The sequence below is a fragment of the Cupressus sempervirens genome, chromosome 11 (assembly GCF_028749045.1).
Source record: "Cupressus sempervirens isolate cs-2001-9-10 chromosome 11, ASM2874904v1, whole genome shotgun sequence".
NCBI classification, from domain to species: Eukaryota; Viridiplantae; Streptophyta; class Pinopsida; order Cupressales; family Cupressaceae; genus Cupressus; species Cupressus sempervirens.
This window is the reverse complement of record NC_143128.1, coordinates 360899444-360918885: the sequence shown is the minus strand read 5'-3', so window position 1 is coordinate 360918885 and position 19442 is coordinate 360899444. Positions and strand designations below refer to the sequence as shown.

General features: G+C 33.4%; 1 protein-coding gene across 1 annotated transcript in view; it reads left to right on the top strand.

Moving 5' to 3' along the window:
• Positions 1 to 4244: 4244 nt before the first annotated feature.
• LOC149529561 (S-adenosyl-L-methionine-dependent methyltransferases superfamily protein) overlaps positions 4245 to 19442 on the top strand; it is a 154689-nt gene continuing 139491 nt past the window's right edge. The window contains exon 1 of the mRNA XM_089808945.1: positions 4245 to 4717. Within this exon, the coding sequence (XP_089665071.1) occupies positions 4490 to 4717 (228 nt within the window). The 5' untranslated portion in view covers positions 4245 to 4489. The remainder of the gene's footprint in view (positions 4718 to 19442) is intronic.

Here is a 19442-nt window from a genome sequence, read left to right as displayed (position 1 = left end):
TAGACAACACTATTAAGGACCCCTCCCCCGACCCCACACATATCTTTGCCACCATCACTTTGCCTTCTGCTGTCAACTAGGAGCACCCCAATATGAGCAATACCTTCCCTGAGACTATTTCCTCCCCAGTTGGTAAAGAGGGCTAAGAGAACCTGAAAGGTCATGCTAACATTTCTGAAGTGCAGGTTAAGCGGAACACACTAGAGAATTGTAGCAAGACCTTAAGCTAGAAACCAAGGAGAATGAACCTGTAACCCACAAAGAACACAAGGAGTTGATGGATAGGTGCATGGCGGTGGAAGAGGGATTCAACCTTTTCTCAAAGTTCACCCTCAAAGTGACGCATTCAATGGCTATCACACTTCAACTGTTGGCTAATAACTCGGAGGAGGAGAACCTTGGAAAGGAGGACACAAAGCTTCTTTATAGTTTCCTCACTACTGACTGGGCCAAAGTTCTCATGACTAGGAAAGGAAAGAAAAATGAGGCTAGTTAATGGCTTTCTAGTTTTAGTTATTTTTTGGTACTCTTTTGGTCTTTCCCCATCCACTATTGATGGTTTTGTTTCTTATGTTGAACTTGTTTTAGGGTTGTAGGTGGTACGATGTGATGACCACCTACACACAGTTTGTTAATTTGTTAAACTCTGTTGGTTTTAAAAGTAGGAATACTATAACGTTATATGCTGGTATACTATTTATGATGTTTTTGATATGAACCATTAGAGGGATTGTTTGTTTGCTAGCTGGTCTTGTGCTGGTTGTTAGCAGGTTTTTGATGGTTGTCACACCACTGTTGTAAAGGGCCAACCCCCTAGTTTTTGGCTGCTTTTTTATAAAAAATAGTTTAAGACCTTAGAAAACTCAAAATAATAATGTATATTATTTTATTTAGAGTTTATATTTATAACATCTGGTGCCTTATAATAGTTTAAGACCTTAGAAAACTCAAAGTAATCTTGGCAACCAATCCTTAAAAGAAATGGTCTACTAATTTATAATGAATCCACACTACTCAAGCGAGAATCACAATAACAAAATCTTTAATCGTGTGGGGTCTACCTTCTATTGTTAATATGTCTTAAATTACATTTGAATAGCACAAAAAATGCATGCAAAGAATCTCTTCATTCATTATGCCTCTATAGATGCTATTAAATGCACATAGACATGTCCTATATTGAGTGCATTGGACTATGGAATAGTAACAAAAAACAAGTGCCGCATAGCGGCATGTACTTGCCATGTGAATAGCTTTATATTAAAATATATTGTAAATGATAAGAAATGTTAGAAAATGTAGATATATTGCAATCTATATTTAGTTTTATTTTAAATTATTATATATAATATAGAACTATTGTATAATAATTAAATTGTAGTACTTATTTATAACATGTATGTATTATAATTTTGATATAACAAATATATTAGCAATGAGAACTTTTAAATTATATTATAAATAAATTGTATTGTAAATTATATGATTATATTAGAAAATGTAATATATATTTAATTATATTAAAATATATTACCTAAATTTAATACTATTACATTATAATTATCATAGTATAGTTAAAATTGTAATAAACGTATATATTATAATTTAGATATAATACATATTTTAGCATATGTAATTTTAGATCTTATAATATCGTTCAAAATATTATAATAATATATAATTCAAATCTATACATACATATGATAAAATTAGTATATGAATTGCCCATACATTTACTTATGTAATAATATAGTTTATAATAAGTATTTTAACAAATGCAATTGTGAGATGTTATAATATAGTTCAAAAAAGTATAATAATAGTACATAATTCAAATCTATACATATGAATTGTCCATATGTTTATTTATATAATTGATAGCTTTATTTATTATAACTATATGATATCACTATAATTATTATAGTACACTAGATTTATAATATAATTAATTGTTATTAAGGATTGATATAAATGGTTCTCGAAAATTTAGCTGAAAAATATCTGATATGGAGAAGCCTTGAAAATGGCTCCTATAATGCAAAATCAATCCAACCAATCATATTTCAGAAAAACAAAATGTATAATAAAAAATAATAAAAAATAAGTATCAAAGCTTTAGAAATATTCAAATTATAAAAAGTAGTTATTGTTGATTGGATGTAAATACAAAGTGAATGCAATAGTTACATTGCCTATAGCAAGTACAATAATAATTATGGCAATGGTCATTTTCATTCATTCCACTTTTAAATGTGTGCCCTTTGATTGAATTATATTTTTTAGTCACTTAACAAAGTCAAATTGATGGTTGTAAGGATATATTGCTAATTACTTGCATTGTGGAATTATAGGAGGGTAGCTAGTGTTTATCATGATATTTTAATAATATTTTTAAATTAAAAAGTTACTATATTTTTTATTTATCTATATTTTGAGATTTTTTGGACCATGTCACATTATTAACAAAATGGAAAGCTTTTGTGCTATGTTAGACTTTTTTTTATTATAGGGACAATTTGCACCGTTAAAAAAAACTAACAATTTTATTATTTTTTCTTAGGTAGATAAGTTCCTAAGATATATTCAGTAGAGTTATAAACATGAAAGAAGATCTTTTGAACACGGGCAACATATTAATAGTTTCATTGGTTATATTGCTCTTGTGAATGATTTTTTGAATCTTTATTCCTATGTGAATAAAAAAGCTAGAAGATGGGTTAGCACATGCCCTATATTCTATATTAATGCAACATAAAACATAACCATAGAAATGAGGGTCAAAGCAGCCGAGTGTGTGGGATAAAATCATACTACCAAAATGAACATAAAATATTTTGGTTTTGTCTAGAAACTTGCCATTTTGCCTTGAAAATCTACAATCTTATTTGTTTAATATTTTTTTTTTGATGCTATAAAAAGTAGCAAATATATTGGTGGCGCTAAGGAGATTCATAGAGATTTAGGCTAAAATGTGGAAGCATTCTATCTCACCTTGTTTTTTCTTTTACCACATCAAAAATTAAGTTCACAATAAAAGTAAAAGAGAATAAATGGGTGTTATATATGAATTATTGTGTGATATCAAAGTTTTTCTGGAATTTTGATTGTGTCAAATTTTTTTAGCATCAATGTTTCGAATCACACGCAGTGATCCATCATCAGGATTACATTAGTTCTATTACTAATAATTGATGTATGTTAACATGCACCTTTGTGTTAATTTGTATTTTATGTGGTGTTTTGCATTAGTTGATAAAAGGAAGTTGATTTTTTGTGAATGCTTGATAATTATAGACTGATGTATCTATAAAAGTAGAATAATTTATACTTTAACATACTATTCTATTCATAATGATCTTCTCTTTGTTATGCAAATGACTCAAGATAATGTACATAAACTGACAACCTTAGACAAGTAAATTAAAAAATTTGACACCCATGTCTATTGGTAACAATCATATCTTGAGAATCTTAACTTTATTTTTTTTCCTAAGAAGGGAACATAATCTCACCAATATCTTTAGAAAACAAGATTTCAAAAATGTAATTTTGTCTAAAGTAGCTACAAAAATAGTGAGGGCCTTATATTATTCATACAATACGTAAAATATATGCATATGTTCCATATAACTTATTTGATCTAGTGAATGTTGAAAGTCTTCTATTATATTCTAAGACATTTAAAAAAAGGATACAAACTTAGAATGAAAAATATTATAATGTTTCTATTCTATTCTAATACATTTTAAAAATGATACAAAATCAAAATGAAAAAATGCTATAGTATTCATTATTACACTTCACCAAATATTTTTTTGAAACAAAATAAAACTTCATCATAGAATGCCTATTATATGAAGATATTAGTATTCAATATGAAAATAGCTTAAAGATAGATAGCCCAAATAAACTATTTAAAAAATAATACTTCTCAAATTTAATGACTTTTTAAGCAAGATTCATAACCAAAAAAAAATACATAAGAATTTTTTTTTTTTTTTTACTACTTTCAAACTCTTAAAAAGATAATTTCCCAAATACCAATAAAATACACATTTCCTAAATCTAGAAATATCTTTTCTTTTATACCATTGATTACCTAGTGGTAAAATATCCTCTCTTTCTCATGCATAATTTATTTGAAGGAGATAAGATGAGACTTGATTTTTAACATGCATACCAAAAGATTAGAAATGAAAAGAAATTCGAATATAGTGCAGTTGCTCTTTGATCCTTTAGACTTGCTCTTCAGTCCCGTAGACTGCTCTTGTCTCACAAAGACATTAAAAAACATTCATTCATTCATTGTCTTCATTAGTCTCGAAATATCCTCTTTTACACCTATATGCATATAAATGTCCCCTGAACATATCTTCTAACATTTGATTTGGATAGTACCTAATCGGTGCTGAATATATCTACAATTCAGTGTTCCCTCCCAAAGCACCTACGAAACTTTCTGAATACCACAACCCCAAAACTGCTCGACATGAACTTAGTAGCGAGATTTGGGAACAGGAGAGCATGTTCATCGTTGAGCAATGTATGGAGCTACGCCAATATCTTACGAGATGAGGCCGACTGGATTTATTCCGGAGAATGGTGGGGCTCGCAGGATGGAGGCTTCGGCAATGATGAGGGGCAGACTGTATTCCGCAAGCAATCCCTCAAAGGAAACGGGCTTGTCACTGTTACTGCTCATCCTGCTTCTTTTCCAGTGAGTCAATATTACTTCATTGCGTTTATCTCTTCACTTAACATTGACGGTATTATATGCTGTTGTGCATTCTTCCGGTAATCAGTTTCACAGTTGTTCCCCGATGTTCTGCTGATTTTTATAATGAAAAAAATTTGAAACTTTTATTCTTGTTTAATGACGGGATAGCTATATGCTTTATTCTTGTTGTAACTATGCGAACAAACTTATTACATCATTTATTTTATACCGAACTGTGCTCTGTTGTCAAATGTTTTGAAACCATACAAATTCAAGTATTTTTTTTATTATAATGATTGTTTATCAAAACAGAGATTACATTACGAGGAGCAGCATCTCCGATAGTATCAACAAGGATCACTAAGCAGAATGTGATGAGATGAAGTATACGTGATTACAACTGATACATATAGTAAGACCAATTAGTCAAACCAGTTATACCACACCCCAATGGCGCCGCTGTTGCTGCATCTTTCTCTGTCAGAATCCTACGTGTCAAGAAGAGGTTCATTTAGATTAGGATCAACCTCTTTGCACATGGACTGGTCCGTATTCTTCATCTTGCTGGTAACTTTATCTTCAGCTGCTATCGGAATCTTCTCCTCCTCCATGGGAAATCAAGTTCATGCTGGTTCGTACTATTGCCTTCTTGTGGGAACACGTAAAATATGGTAATACCCTCCTTAAGCAGTATCATAAACCAGTCCTATAGAGAGATAGATGAGATCACAATTGAACTCAGTAAGATGCTTCCCGAGTCCTGAAAAACCTCTTTGTTCCTCTTTCTTCAAATAAACCATAAATCTCATTTGTAAAAACAAACAAAACTTATTCAATTCAAAATTAAAAGCATCGACATAGCCAGCTAGGTTTTTACGCCGGTAGAAATCACATTCATTGGTCCACTTTTCACGCAAACCAAAAAAGAGAGACCAAATTTCATTTGCATATTTACAGTCAAACAAGAGATGTTTAAAAGTTTCAGAGACTGCAAAAACATCACAAGTCCAGCAAATATACCACAAGAATTTAAAACATGTCCAATTGTAAGATTTTAAAGTACAGAATACCATAAAAAACAAGTTTTATTTGGTTCAACAGAGTTATGCCAGATGTCAATGAGTCTACTAGAACAATTGGAATCAGACCAATCAAGGTTCCAAGAGTTGCTAAGCCAACTATAAACTTCCCCTGAGCCAGTTAACAGTATATACAATTTGCTGACTGTCATGTCATGGAGTTTAGATCTTATTGAGAAGCTCCAAATCACTAAGATGTTAAGTAGATGAGACTCCCAAAGGGATTTGAATACAAAGTGCCATCAAGGGTTAAGAGCACTTAGCCTCAAGTTTGATCCCTGACAATAATGGAGTTAGTGCAGGCTTTTATTTAGCCATGTGAAATTTGGAGAGCATATCAAGTACATGCTTGGGTTGTCTAAGGAAGATACTGAAAGATAACCGAATAATCTCAATTCCCAAGAAGTAATGCAAAATACCCAAGTTTGACATAAAAAATCTATGATGTTGAGCAGATTTCATTGCTTTGCCAGTGGATGAGTGAATCCTAATGATCAATAAGTCATCAAGATTCAACATAGAGAACCAGAACATGAGTTTTATCTTGTTGCAACGTGTATACTTCAAAATCAGAATGGCATTGAGTGAAACCAATTGTTAGAAGGAATCCATCTCGGCATACCAAGCTTGAGGAACCTCTTGAGACCATAAAGAGACTTCTGAAGTTGACACACAAGTGAGGAATCCTCCATGTAGATTTCCTCTCGAAGGTCACCACGAAGAAAAACACTCTTTACATCCATGTGATGAATGTCCCAACAATGTGCTGCAACTATAACTAGTACAGGTCGGATGGAATTTATATTAGCAATTGGTGCAAAAGTCGTAGAGTAGTCAATGCAAGAAACCTGGGAGGATCCTTTGGCTACCAAGCGAGCCTTCAGCTTATTAGTAGACCCATTTGCTACAAATTTAGCTTGATAGGTCCACTTGTATCAAACAAGTTTTATTCCCTTAAGAAGAGGGACAAGATCCCATGTGTGATTTCTTCCCAAGGAATTGAACTGTTCCTGCATTGCAACATCCCACTCAAATATATGTGAAGCTTCTCAAAAAGAGTCTGCATCAGAAGCAGAAGCAATGAAGAGATGTGGAGCCTTATGAAATCGTGACCTTGTTCTTCTAGTATATGATGTATAACCAACCCAACCACTCGCTGAATCTGACATTTGTCTAGCCCAAAGAGGTATTCATACTATAGAGTTTGGAGGAGAATCATCAACCTCTAAATGATGACTAGGAGAGGATTGTGAATCCTCATTGTTATTGTTGCCATCTAAAGTGGAGGAAGAAGACTCCTCACCAAGATTAGGAGAATTAAGATTTTTTGAAGAACTGTCATCATCATGCAAAGTTTTTAATGTAACGGTGGATGGAGAAGTGTTATGCGAAGAACTAGAAGGACTTTCCTCAAATCAAACACTCTTCTCAATGAATAGCTCATGAGCTGTGAGATGAAGTCTATAGCCTTTGACATCATCTAGATATCTAACAAATATGAAGGTTTGCTTTGTGGATCCATAGCCTTGCATTTTTCAGCTCAAATGTGAGTCTGTGCAAGAGAACCAAACACTCTATAAAGTTCTTAATTGTGGGTTTCCAACCAGTCCAAGCTTGAAAAGGAGCTACCATCTCATAACTTTGTGAGAAAATCAGTTCTAGATATAACAAACGCATTTATGGCCTCTGCCAAATACTGAGTTACCAAACATTTGGAGCGAACCATACAATTATGAATTGGCCATCTTCTTCAAGGATCTTTTCTTTCATTTTGTGACACCATTTTGTTGAGGACTATATGAAACAATGTGCTCCATGTTGATACCTTTTGAAGTACAAAACTGTTCAAATTGATTGTTAACATAGTCATCCCCATTATTTGTATGCAAAACCTTGATTAATTTCCTATATTGTTTCTTTTCAAAATCTTTGAAATCTAGAAAATTCTTCAAGAACTTAGAGTTTTGTTTGAGAAAGCTAACCCTGTGTGTGTGTAGAAATTCATCAATAAATATCAAGACATATCTATCCTTTTCGAAAGATGATTGAGGAAATGGTCTTACCAACTCCAATAGTTGCTCTCCATGCTTTGATTTTTATTGTATATCTCCTCAAGATGGTTACCAAGAATGTATCCTTGGCAAGCTCCATTAGTGAATCAAATATAAGGCAACCTTGAAACATGTTTTTTGGACTGAGCTGTTGCAAGTAATGGTAGTTCAACTTGCCAAATTGTTGATGCCACAAAAGTGAGTAAGATTGTCAAAAGAGTAAAAAATAAAGTGAAAAATTGATATAATCCGGGTTAGTGAAAAGCTAATCTGAAAAATTGTTATAGTATAGTGGTGAGTATTCCCACCTGTCATGCGGGTGACTCGGGTTCGTTCCCCGACAACGACGCCAAAATGTAGAATGACAATACTACTCAAGTTCACAGAATAATAAAGATATGTATACAAAGCAAAACATAGATTGTAACTTAATACCACAATACCAAATTCGTGAGGAAATGATTTACTTTATTCATACCAAAACATCATGAGTGCATTGACAATATTCCAAGTACTTGTAGAAGGGTCGGTTGGTTGGGAAAACCAGCCGACGCATTCCCTCACCTCCCAAGTATCCAGCTGCTCAAGCTTTAACAAGCGCCAAGTACAATATTACTTTATCCTCTACTACACTTTTCTCATAACAATAGTAGACCCACTATGCATTTTATTGTTTACTTTTGTATACGGTGTGAACTCATCTTGAATGCTAGAATTGTTACAAGCTAGGGTTGCCATTGCACCAAAAGATCGACTTATCAATGCCTGATACAACCACTAGACTTATAGAATCCATAGGAGGCAGTTAAGCCATGTCATGAACCTCGCGAGGGATGCTGGACCACTCCCAACAATCCCCCTCCCAATGTCACTCGTTGCAACCTGCGTGGATTTGAACTTGTGACCAAGCTTTGATACCACTTGTTACAAGCTAGGGTTGCCGTTGCATCAAAAGATTGACTTGTCAATGCCTGATACAACCACTAGACTTATAGAATCCATAGGAGGTAGTTAAGCCATGTCATGAACCCTGCAAGGGACGCTGGTCCACTGCCAACAAGAACCTATGTGTGTGTTCCGATAAATAGATAGTAGAATAGCGCGTAAAGATGTTACACAAAAGATATTCTTAAATGTTCCTTAAACCACATAAATAAACCTTCTCCCATGCACTTCAATAGGGGTTTCATCATCAATTAGTACAGTAGGCATTGAACATGGCTCTAAAGAGTTTAATTCATCTTTTCAAGAAACAATATGGTGTGAAGCAACTGAGTTAGTGACCAAGAATTTGGTTGTGAAACAATAACGAAGGTCTTACCCTTTGCTGTCCCCTTTCTCTTGTATGTGTTCTCTTGGTTACATGAAAATAGGACTCCACACGATGAACCGTAACACTCTTTTGGAAGAATCCTAAACTCAATAAAATATTCTTAAAATTTCCAGCCTCTTTTTTAAAGAGACATTGTTGTAGGAGGTTGAAGAAAAGTTGGAAATACATTTTAAAAGGCAGCAGCTTTAATGTGGGCAGTGTTTGATAAATGTTACACTCAAAAGAATTTGACTTGTCATTTTGAAAACATTGCAGTGCTTGTTGAAATGTAATTAGGTTCATTTAGGACTCTAAAGTCCTATGACATCTTTTGGGAAAATAATTGGAAGATTTTTCTGCAGCTTTCTATGTAGGCCCACTTGACGTCTACTTAACCTGCAAGCTGGAAATTGAAATAGTATAAAAGTCATTTTTTTCCAAAATTAATGACTTGTAAACTTTTAATGTGATTTGTGATGCTGACATGACTCGTCCTCTGCCTTCATGTGAAATGCTTTTGACCCAAAGCTATGAACTGGTGAGGCTACAAATGTGGAACCTCTTCCCCACTCTTCAGTTTTTCAAACCTGTGAGCTCAATGACCCAGCAAAGGCACAAGGCATGCTAGCAAAGTGGCCCAGCAGGTGTTTGATCCTTGGTCACCGTTTCACCAACAAAGTGTTTAAATTGTGGCATACACATCCAAAAACAAGAAATTTTAATTTTGTTAATGCTCTTGAAATTTATTTATATATCTTAGTGAGCATACAAATTTGGATATCATAAATTTATAATAGTGACTTCATTATTCAATGTGAACATTTTTGGTTTACTAGAAGGATTGCCTAGTGTTTGATAGAATATATGAAAATGAAAAAAATTGTAATGATTGTGTGGTAAAATTATGGTTGTTATGACTGTTCTAAGCGTTGTGTTCAAAACTACTTTCTCAAATATTTCATGCACAATGTTGAACAAAATGTCTACAAGTCAAATTTATGAAAGTTGCAATTTGGAATTTTTTTCATAATAGTGGTTATTATTCTGGTAGATTGATGTTATTGTAGTTGTATTAAACAAATGCGATGAACACACCGAGGATGGGGACGCATCCCCCCGTTTTTGTCCCACGCATTGAGGACGGGGACGCACCAAGGACGTGGGGACTCCTTTCCCCGATGCCCAATGACGCCACCAGATTCCACCATCTTCGTTGACGATGGGGGAATGTCCTGTGTTAACTATTTGATGATTTGACTATTTATGTTCAATGTTCGATGTTCCAATTCAATGCAATGTTCAAGTATTTACTCTTTTACATCTTTATATATTATACTGCAATATTACAAAATAATTGGAAAATATTTGCTTGTTATTAATAAAGACCGAGAGGTCAATTTATACAAGAGATTGAACAATGTTTCCATAGGAAATAGTCGCAAAGAACAAAAACATTCTATTCTAGAAACATAAAACTAAATATTAAAAACATGCTAATATTTACATGAGGTTGCAATAGATAACCATTAGATACTAAATAGAGATATTAGAAACTATCTATTATCGAAATACCCTCCCTTAATGGTTAATCTATCTAGAGCATGAGGCTGTCAAAAAACGTAAAGGCAGATTTTGTTTGCTCAAGGTGCTCTGCACTATTTGTTGTGGGCCACGAACTAGATTGCTTAGATAGGGCAGCTAAGCGCTTTCGACATTCAACTTTTATGTGCCCAAACTTGTAGCAATAGTTGCATTGGATGTTTTTCTTTCGGGAGCCTTTTGAATCTGGAGCAGATCATGTCTGCTGAGAAGATTGCTGATGGTACTTTGGATAATGCTCCAAAACTTTGCAGATGAGCATAATGCTCTAAAGAAAACCGCAAAAAGCCATGATTTTTGAGGTGAAAAATCAATCAAAACCCAACATGATTTTTGAGGTGGAAAATCAATCAAAACCCAATATCTTTTTTGAGGTGAAAAATAAATCAAAACCTAACATGATTTTTGAGGTAAAAAATCAATCAAAATCCAACATGAATTTTGAGGTGAAAAATCAACCAAAACCTGACAATACAAAGTTTCATTTTTAAGGAAAAGCAGTAAAATCCAACATATAATTTCTTAGGAAAAAATTACAAACCCACAAAGGAATCCCACACAACTTTGCGAATTACAGAGTCATAAAATTATAAAGGAAAATTTTTAGAAACTCAAACAAATTTTTTTAGAGAAAAATTTATTAAACCCATCATAATTTTTTTTTGTGAGGGAGAAAATTATGAAAAACCACTAGAATTTTTAAGGCAAAACACGAGACTTTGCATGGTAAAGCAACACATCCAAACAACATGCAAGTACGTGCAACAAACATGCAAGTACATGTAACCCTCAAAAAGGAGAGACTCAGAAAAACTGAAGGGCGACCTAGAAGAGAGCTCGAAAAATCCAGAAAGAATATGTAGTCGGTTTTTGGATTGGCTGGCTTAAAAATTGAGGCACAAAAATCAAGGCACCCATAAAAATCTGATGACAACCCAGTTGAGCTTTCGAAAAACCCAACAAGAATTTGGAATCAAATTTTTTCCAAACCCGAAAATTAGGGTTTTGAACAAAATAAGCCTTACAACACAAAAACCACAAAAAATGGCAAAAATGTGCAGAAAAAATAGATGGATCTGGACAAAAATGGGTTGCAAAACCAAACCAGAAGTTGGTGGATTCTAATCTCTCAGAATGGAAACCCTAGTTGGATTACAGAGAGAGTTGGAGCAAATATGCATGTAAATAATTTCGAAAATAAAAGGCAGATAATTTCAACCAAGAAATTATAATTATTTTTGAAATAATTTAGAGTATTGGCAATGATACCATATTATGAAGTAATTGGAAAATATTTTCTTGCTATTAACAAAGACCGAGAGGTCAATTTATAGAAGAGATTAAACGATGTTTTGTAGGAAACAATCATAAAGAATAGAAACATTCTATTCTAGAAACACAAAACTAAATATTAGAAACATTTTAATATTTACACGAGATTACAATAGATAACCAATAGATACTAAATAGAGATAATAGAAACCATCTATTATCGTAATATGCAATACATATTTTCATAACTAGCATTTTAAGTACCATATGTATGGTATGCACAACTCCCTTGGTCCCCTTGCCATCCCCAGATTAGGACCCCTCTATCCCCTCGTCCTAGAAACTTGTGCCCTCGTTCCCCCGTCCCCTAGGGCGTTGTAACTATGATTATATTATATAGTTACAAAGATAATATTCTTAAAAGAAACAATTGTATACTAAAAACGAAAATAGAAACTACTAAATAAACTAAAGACTAACTAAGATGACCATTAAAGAAATATTATAATATTATAATATTCTAATACGCTCCCTTAATGGTCATTGTCTAAATTTTGTCTTTTGGTCACAAGTTCTTCAAAATATTTTGCTACTGCTGAGGTCCTCCTTGGATTTGCAAAATGTTAATGACCAAGAAGTAAAAACTGTCTAAAAAACAATAGAGTAGGGTGCCCTTTTCTTTAAAAAGCTTTGCAAAAAGAGACAAAAGCCAACCACTGAGATGAGTCTGCCACTAATCTTCCCAGAATCAACAAAATATCTGATCTAAAATCATCACAAAAATCCAACCTGATGTTGGGGAATGAAGCTGCACTTCCTTGGAGATAGAGACAAATATTGAGAATAGCTAGCATGATTTTGAGGAAAACTCGGCAAACCCTCTAAACTACGCAGATGAGTATGATGCTCCAAAACAAATTGCAAAAAGCCACAATTTTTTAGGAGAAAAATACAAAAAACTGGACATGAATTTTGAGGTGAAAAATTGATCAAAACCAAGTAATAGAATCTAAGACACAAATCAAAGAATACAATGCTTCAGTTTTGAGGAAAATCGGTGAAAATTGATAGATAATTTTTGAGGAAAAAATTATAAACACAAAAGAGATTGTTTTAAGGGAAAAAATTATGAAAATCCATTACAAATTTTTAATGGAAAAAATTATTAAAACCCATTAGATTTTTCTTGAAGGGAAAGAATTATGAAAACTCATAAGATTTTTTTTTAAGGTAAAAAATTATGAAAATCCATCTAAGAAACCATCATGTGGCAAAACACAAGGCTTTATAGAGTAAACCAACACATGCAAGTACATGCAAGTAACAAAATGCACATGCAAGCAACATGCAAGGACATGCAACTCACATCCAAATACATGCAACCTTCAAAATTAGAGACTTTTGCCCAAACCAAGAAATTGCGTAGTTAAAATCTTGACCAGGCTTGCGTTTTTCAGCAAAAGTCTTCGAAGGCAAATCATGAATCTCATAAAATACACCTAACAATTTTTGTTTCAAAAAATCAAAAAAATATTAGGAAAAAATTTTAGATAAAAAGAGACTCGAATTTTTCTTAAAACATTTGCCATATTTTATGAAATCCCATCAACCTTCTCTGATACCATTTTTTGGTATATCGACGTCGTTGTAGTTGTATGAAACAAAGTAGATGAAAACTTTTTATATAGATTTACAAAGACGATGTTTCTAAAAGAACCAGTTGTGAACTAGAAATGAAAATAGAAACTACTTATAAAACTAAAGACTAATTAAGATGAACAATAAAGAAATATTAGAATATTCTAATAGTTATAACTGATTACAATGACTTCACAAACTGTACATATAATGCCTTGCTTATATAGGCAAGGTTGATAAATAGGATTAGAAAATATTGTGACGTGTCTTAATCCTATACAATGTTACAACTAAGTTGACAATTATTAAATGCTTATGAGTCAAGAATTAAATGCCAAAAGATAAGTTCTAATTGAGAATTAAGAATTTAAAAAATATTCCTAGCACCTAGGTAAACATGTGAATAGGACTGACTAGTGAACTAGTGTAATGTCCCCTAATTGGGACTATGAAATGTAACCATCAATTCACAATGCCTTGATACTGCTGTAACATTCCTCTAGGAGATTTCTTAAGCATTTGTCTATGTTCTTATGATTCAAACTGCAATAGCCTCCTTTCTATAATATTTATAATCAACCCCTTTGTTGGGTATGAATGGTAAATATGATTGAATATAATATGTTGAAATACGTAACATCACTTTCCTTCGTAATTATGCCTCTTATATTGGCCTCAAGCTGATTTGTCATCTGGTCTGAGTTTGTTGGTCAACTCTTCTTGGGTATAAGTCAGATTTTTTTCCTAGAAATGATTCTTCTTGGATGTGTGCACTAAATATTCTAGTTATCAGAGCCCAAAGCTGCTAAAGGTTAAGGTATTGATGTATAAGCAATGTTTGCTATAAAGTCATTTCTGAATCGGATGTAGTATCTTCTATGAACTGATCTTAAGACTGTCATTAAGTGTCTATAATCTTTCCTTCACAATATATTACAAACTTTTATTTGGTTCACCTTCGATCTCCCTCTGTTATCTTCCTTGATATGGTGTATGTGTTTTATTTTTGATTGTTTATTTCCTTGATTGGCGCCTTATCTCCTTTTCTGATTAAATATGTGAAATCGGTATGTGATGCTCCCGCTTGTAATCAAGGTGTATATATATATATATATATATATATCCTTTTCCCTGATTGAAGAGTGCTACAAAAGACATGTCTTGTACCCTTCGACAGAGGACTTAGTGATACTGATATTAATTTTTTTTTTATCAACTTTTTTTCATAATTAATTGTTTATTAGCATCCATTGACGATGATAACTTCCCAAAATCGATTTCCATTGAAGATTTGTCCCATCTGGATTTTGACTGAAAATCATACTCTATCCACATTGGCCTTCCTTTAGTGATAATGACACTCTTCATAAAACACTGGTTTTATTCTTACATGGACTTGGAAAAGTGTAAGAACGATACTATGAATCCATGCGGCTCTTACTATTCATAAACTATGATCGCTGCCTTTATATTAATTAATATACTTTGTTTGATTCTATTTAGACATCATAAGAATCTATATTCATACAACATATTTGATTTATATTATTAGTATTAAGAATTAATTATATTTATTTGTTAACTTTTTAATTAATTAACCTTTATATCTTTGTTATAGTCCCTGCCTATACTAATGTTTTCATTAGACCCTTGTAATTAGTTGATATGACAAATAGAATTCCAAATTCTAAAGTTTTGGTGGTAATATTTTTAAAATCATTTTGCGTGATTTAATTTTTTTTTCTTATCGGTTGGAAGCATTTTTGCTGGGGGTAATTTTTATTTTTGAATACAAAAATAGGAAGAAAAAAGTACAATCAGATCATATGGAGTGCCACCGATGTGACAGCAATGCTAATATTTACTTAAGCATTTAAATTGATATAATGTTTGCCTATAAATAAATTAATAATAATATATATGGTCCGGGTCTCTAACTCCAAAGCATATTTAGAAGGGACAAATAAGAATTAGTCAATTTAATTACACGCTGAAACAGGATGAGAAACTACCGGTGCCATCAAATACTTGTATTATGATATTTATTTATTTTATATCATTTTACTACCTTTTCACTTGGATCCAGTGGGTCCCCATATCTTTAAATCATGTGTTTTACTCTTTTGGTTGCTGAAAGCATCTATCTTATGAGAGCAACAAAATTATTTATGTGGATTTTTGTTTGATTAGAGAATTTTTAATGTTTGTGATGACTTTGTTATAAGTCTTATTTATTTGTTTTGGTTCAGTAATTTATTTATTGTTAATATTTTATTATTATTAATTGAATGGTGAAGTGTAGCAATAAAAAATGGTATTGTCCATAATTATTACATAGTTAAATTTAGAAATGATTTTATATTTTTCTATTGTTGATTGTAGAAATATTATCTTTATTTTTATGTATTAATTTAAAAAAAAAAATGCTTAGAAATTGTCAAATTATACATTATAAGATTATAAATTGAACATCTAAAATCTTATAAGATTTCAAATGGAACATCTAGAATCTTGTATATAAATATAATCCCAAGTCACTAATTGTCGTTTAGATTATTGAAACCACTTTATTATAACAATATAAAAGTTTGGGTACATATATCAACAAGTATACAACCTTCAGCCAAGCATACAACTTGTTGGCCTGATTTTTCACCCATCAAAAATTTGTGAAATCTTGTAAAAATCAGGAAGAACTGTGTTAAAGATTGCTTAGGGTTTCTGAGAATATTTGTCCATCCTATGAACAAAACCCTAGCACTAGTGATGTCATGTATTTTGTTGAAATATTCATAAGTTGACATGTAATGGGGATACATAAAAAAATCATGCTTAATAGTTTATATCCGCAAGTTTTAAGCCCATTATCTTTTCATTTTTCATGCTCTTCTTTATATCTTAAGTTGCGACCTTGTGAAAAGCTCCCAAGCACAACTTCGCTTCTTTTTAACTGCTAACCATGTTGATGTGTGCGAAGGAGCGAAACTGTCATCTTTAGGTCTGCATAGCTTCACAACAGTTATAGCAAACTGTGTGGTTTATGTTGCAAAGCAGCGAACGAAGAAAATAAGGAGATCGCATGGTCGCAGGGCTGACTGGATAGTTAGAATATTAGGCTGCGATGTTGCGAGACAATGAAAATGTTAAGGAAAATGTTGAGCCCAGCTTTGCATGGTTTCAAAAACAATTAAGAGATCAAGTGGCGATGTTACGAACAATGAAGAAAAGTTAAGAATAGCAGCTAGCGCAACATTGCAAGCATGAAAAAGGTTAGGCTCCAAACCACAGGGAAGCAGCGAACAAAAGAAAAGGAGGCCATGCAGCTAAATTTTAACTCATTACAGTTTCGTAGGTGGTTGAAAGAAAACTTAGGTTAAGGTGGTGAGGCTGCGAAAGTTTATGATCGCGCCTTCGCAAGGTTAAGAACAAAGTTAAGTATTCTAGGTGCGATGCTATAAAAACATGAAATGGTTGAGTCCAAATCCTCATCGCAAGGTCGTAGGAGGTTGGACAGTTGAGAAAGTTTAAGTTGCATAGCAACGAAGGCAGAGAAAATGGTCAAAATGACGTTTGATCGCAACATTCCAGGGATGAGCTTGCGGTTAAGGCTAAAGGCCGCAACAGTGTGAAAGTGTTAGATTTGACTGCATTGCTGGGTCATAGCATATAATGTGTAGTCTGAAAATGAGTTGCAACTGAGCAAAAAGGCTTATATCGCTGGGTTGCAGCAGTTAACTCATGATCAATGAAATGAGTTCTGACGGAGTGAAAGAGACTTAGTCGCAGGGTTGCTTGAGTTAGAGTGTGGTCACGAGTTAAGCTTGTGAAGATGCGAGAAGCCGCCATGTGGATGAACCTGATGATGTGGCAGTTCGATGTTAGAGTGAGTTGGCATAGAGGCAATTTCTGATTGGTTAAAAGTACTGACAAAGATCGCAGAGTTGCTATTTTATGTGAGTTGTTGATCTTAAGGAGAATCTATGGTTGTTGCTATGTTGTGAAAAGTTGCTCGATCTTTAGTTATAGTGACATCATGACAGGCCGACATGTGTCTTATGGCATGTAGTCATTACACGGAGCAAGTGAAAGGGTGGCGGATATAGCAAATCAAAAGATGCCACATGGCAGGCTACTGAAGCTTGGTTTTGACTCGAGTGCAAAATAGGAGAAATGGAGTTACGATCTTATGCTCATCGTAGGATTGTAAGAAGAAAGATGCATTGCTATGATGGTACGAAAGATTTCGTAAGATCGCAGGCCTCCAATTTCAATGTTGAGATGCTACGCTTCTTGGTGAGATCGTATAGTCATATGCTCGTGTGATCATGAGATCATAATGGCGAAAAGGGAGGTTTTCGACCATACAAAAGGCTATGATTGTGAGATCGCAAAGGGCAAGTCAAGAGATTTACAAAGATACAAAGCAGTGCTGGTCGTAAGATCGTGATGTTAAAAGTTAAAGCTGGCAATGCTATGATGAAGAAAGGCAAACAGATCATCATGTGGTCGGGGGTTTTAAACAATGGTTAAGGTGATTTCTAAAGTTATGACAGAAGCAAGTTGACTACGATCGTGTGATCGTAAGGCAAAAGAAGGCGAGACAAGATGTTACGATAAGGGTTTGCTAACTGCGGGCATGAGATCGTAAGGTTGGAAAAGACAAAGCCCAATGTTACGATTGCAGTGTGATTGTGAGATCGCAAAGGCTAACTAATGAGCTTCCGAAGTTACGATTAAATAATAATCGTATGATCATATAGATTAATGCTAAGGCTTCCAAAGCTAAGATAAAAGGGGAGATGAGTTGCTAGTGTAAGATCGTAAGGATAGTATGAAGGGTTTTCAAAGCAATGAAGTGTGCTGCAATCATGAGATCGTAAGACTTGAAATGATGAAACTCGATGCTATGCAAGGTAATTATCGTATGGTCATCAGATAAGAAAAGACAAAGCTTGATTATGCAATGTGGTTGTTATCGTAATATTGTAAAGACCAATTTTCAGTTTTTCAACAAAACAAGGCACAAGTCGGCACCAAACAGAGGGATGAGTTAATGCACAAGCAACACAGTTTTGATGGTAATCAGATTTCAAGGAAAAGTAAGGCAGTGGAAAATTAGATAAGATCAGATTCACTGGAACAACCACCAAGAAATAAGTAAATATTTTGAAGGCAGTTGCAGATATTAAGGCTATACTGGCGGAGGTAGTTGAAGAATTTCATGATTAAAGGTAGTAGAAGACAAAGCGAATTAAGTTGAGGACTCTTGCAATAAGTACCTACTACCAGCTTTGCAACCACTTCTTTTGTTTTATCTGAATGTAGAGAATGATTGTAGTGTAACTTTGTAGAAATATCTTTGTCTATGTTTTCCAATTAGTTTCTGACATGTGTCCTCTCATTTGTAGCTTGTTGCAATCCTTCTCTATATAAGGATTTCCCAGTTGAGGAGGAAAGGGTTCCAGTTTTTGGGTCAAGAGTCTCCCTAGTTGCTGTGAGACCATAGTTGGTTCCAGTTTTCTGTTAAAAATCCTTTCATTACTATGATACCGCAAGGATGGTTCTAGTTTGAAGGTTTTCCATGATTGTGATACCACTGTTCTCAGTATTTTCTCTATTATGAACAACAGTTGTATTTTCATTTAAGCATTAGTTATATAGTCGTTTGTTGTGTATTCTCTGAGTTTTTGCATACACTTGATGTATTGATTTCAAGGAATTTAATACGGAGCTTTATTGAAAGTTTCATTTTGAAATTTGTCTCCATCTTCATG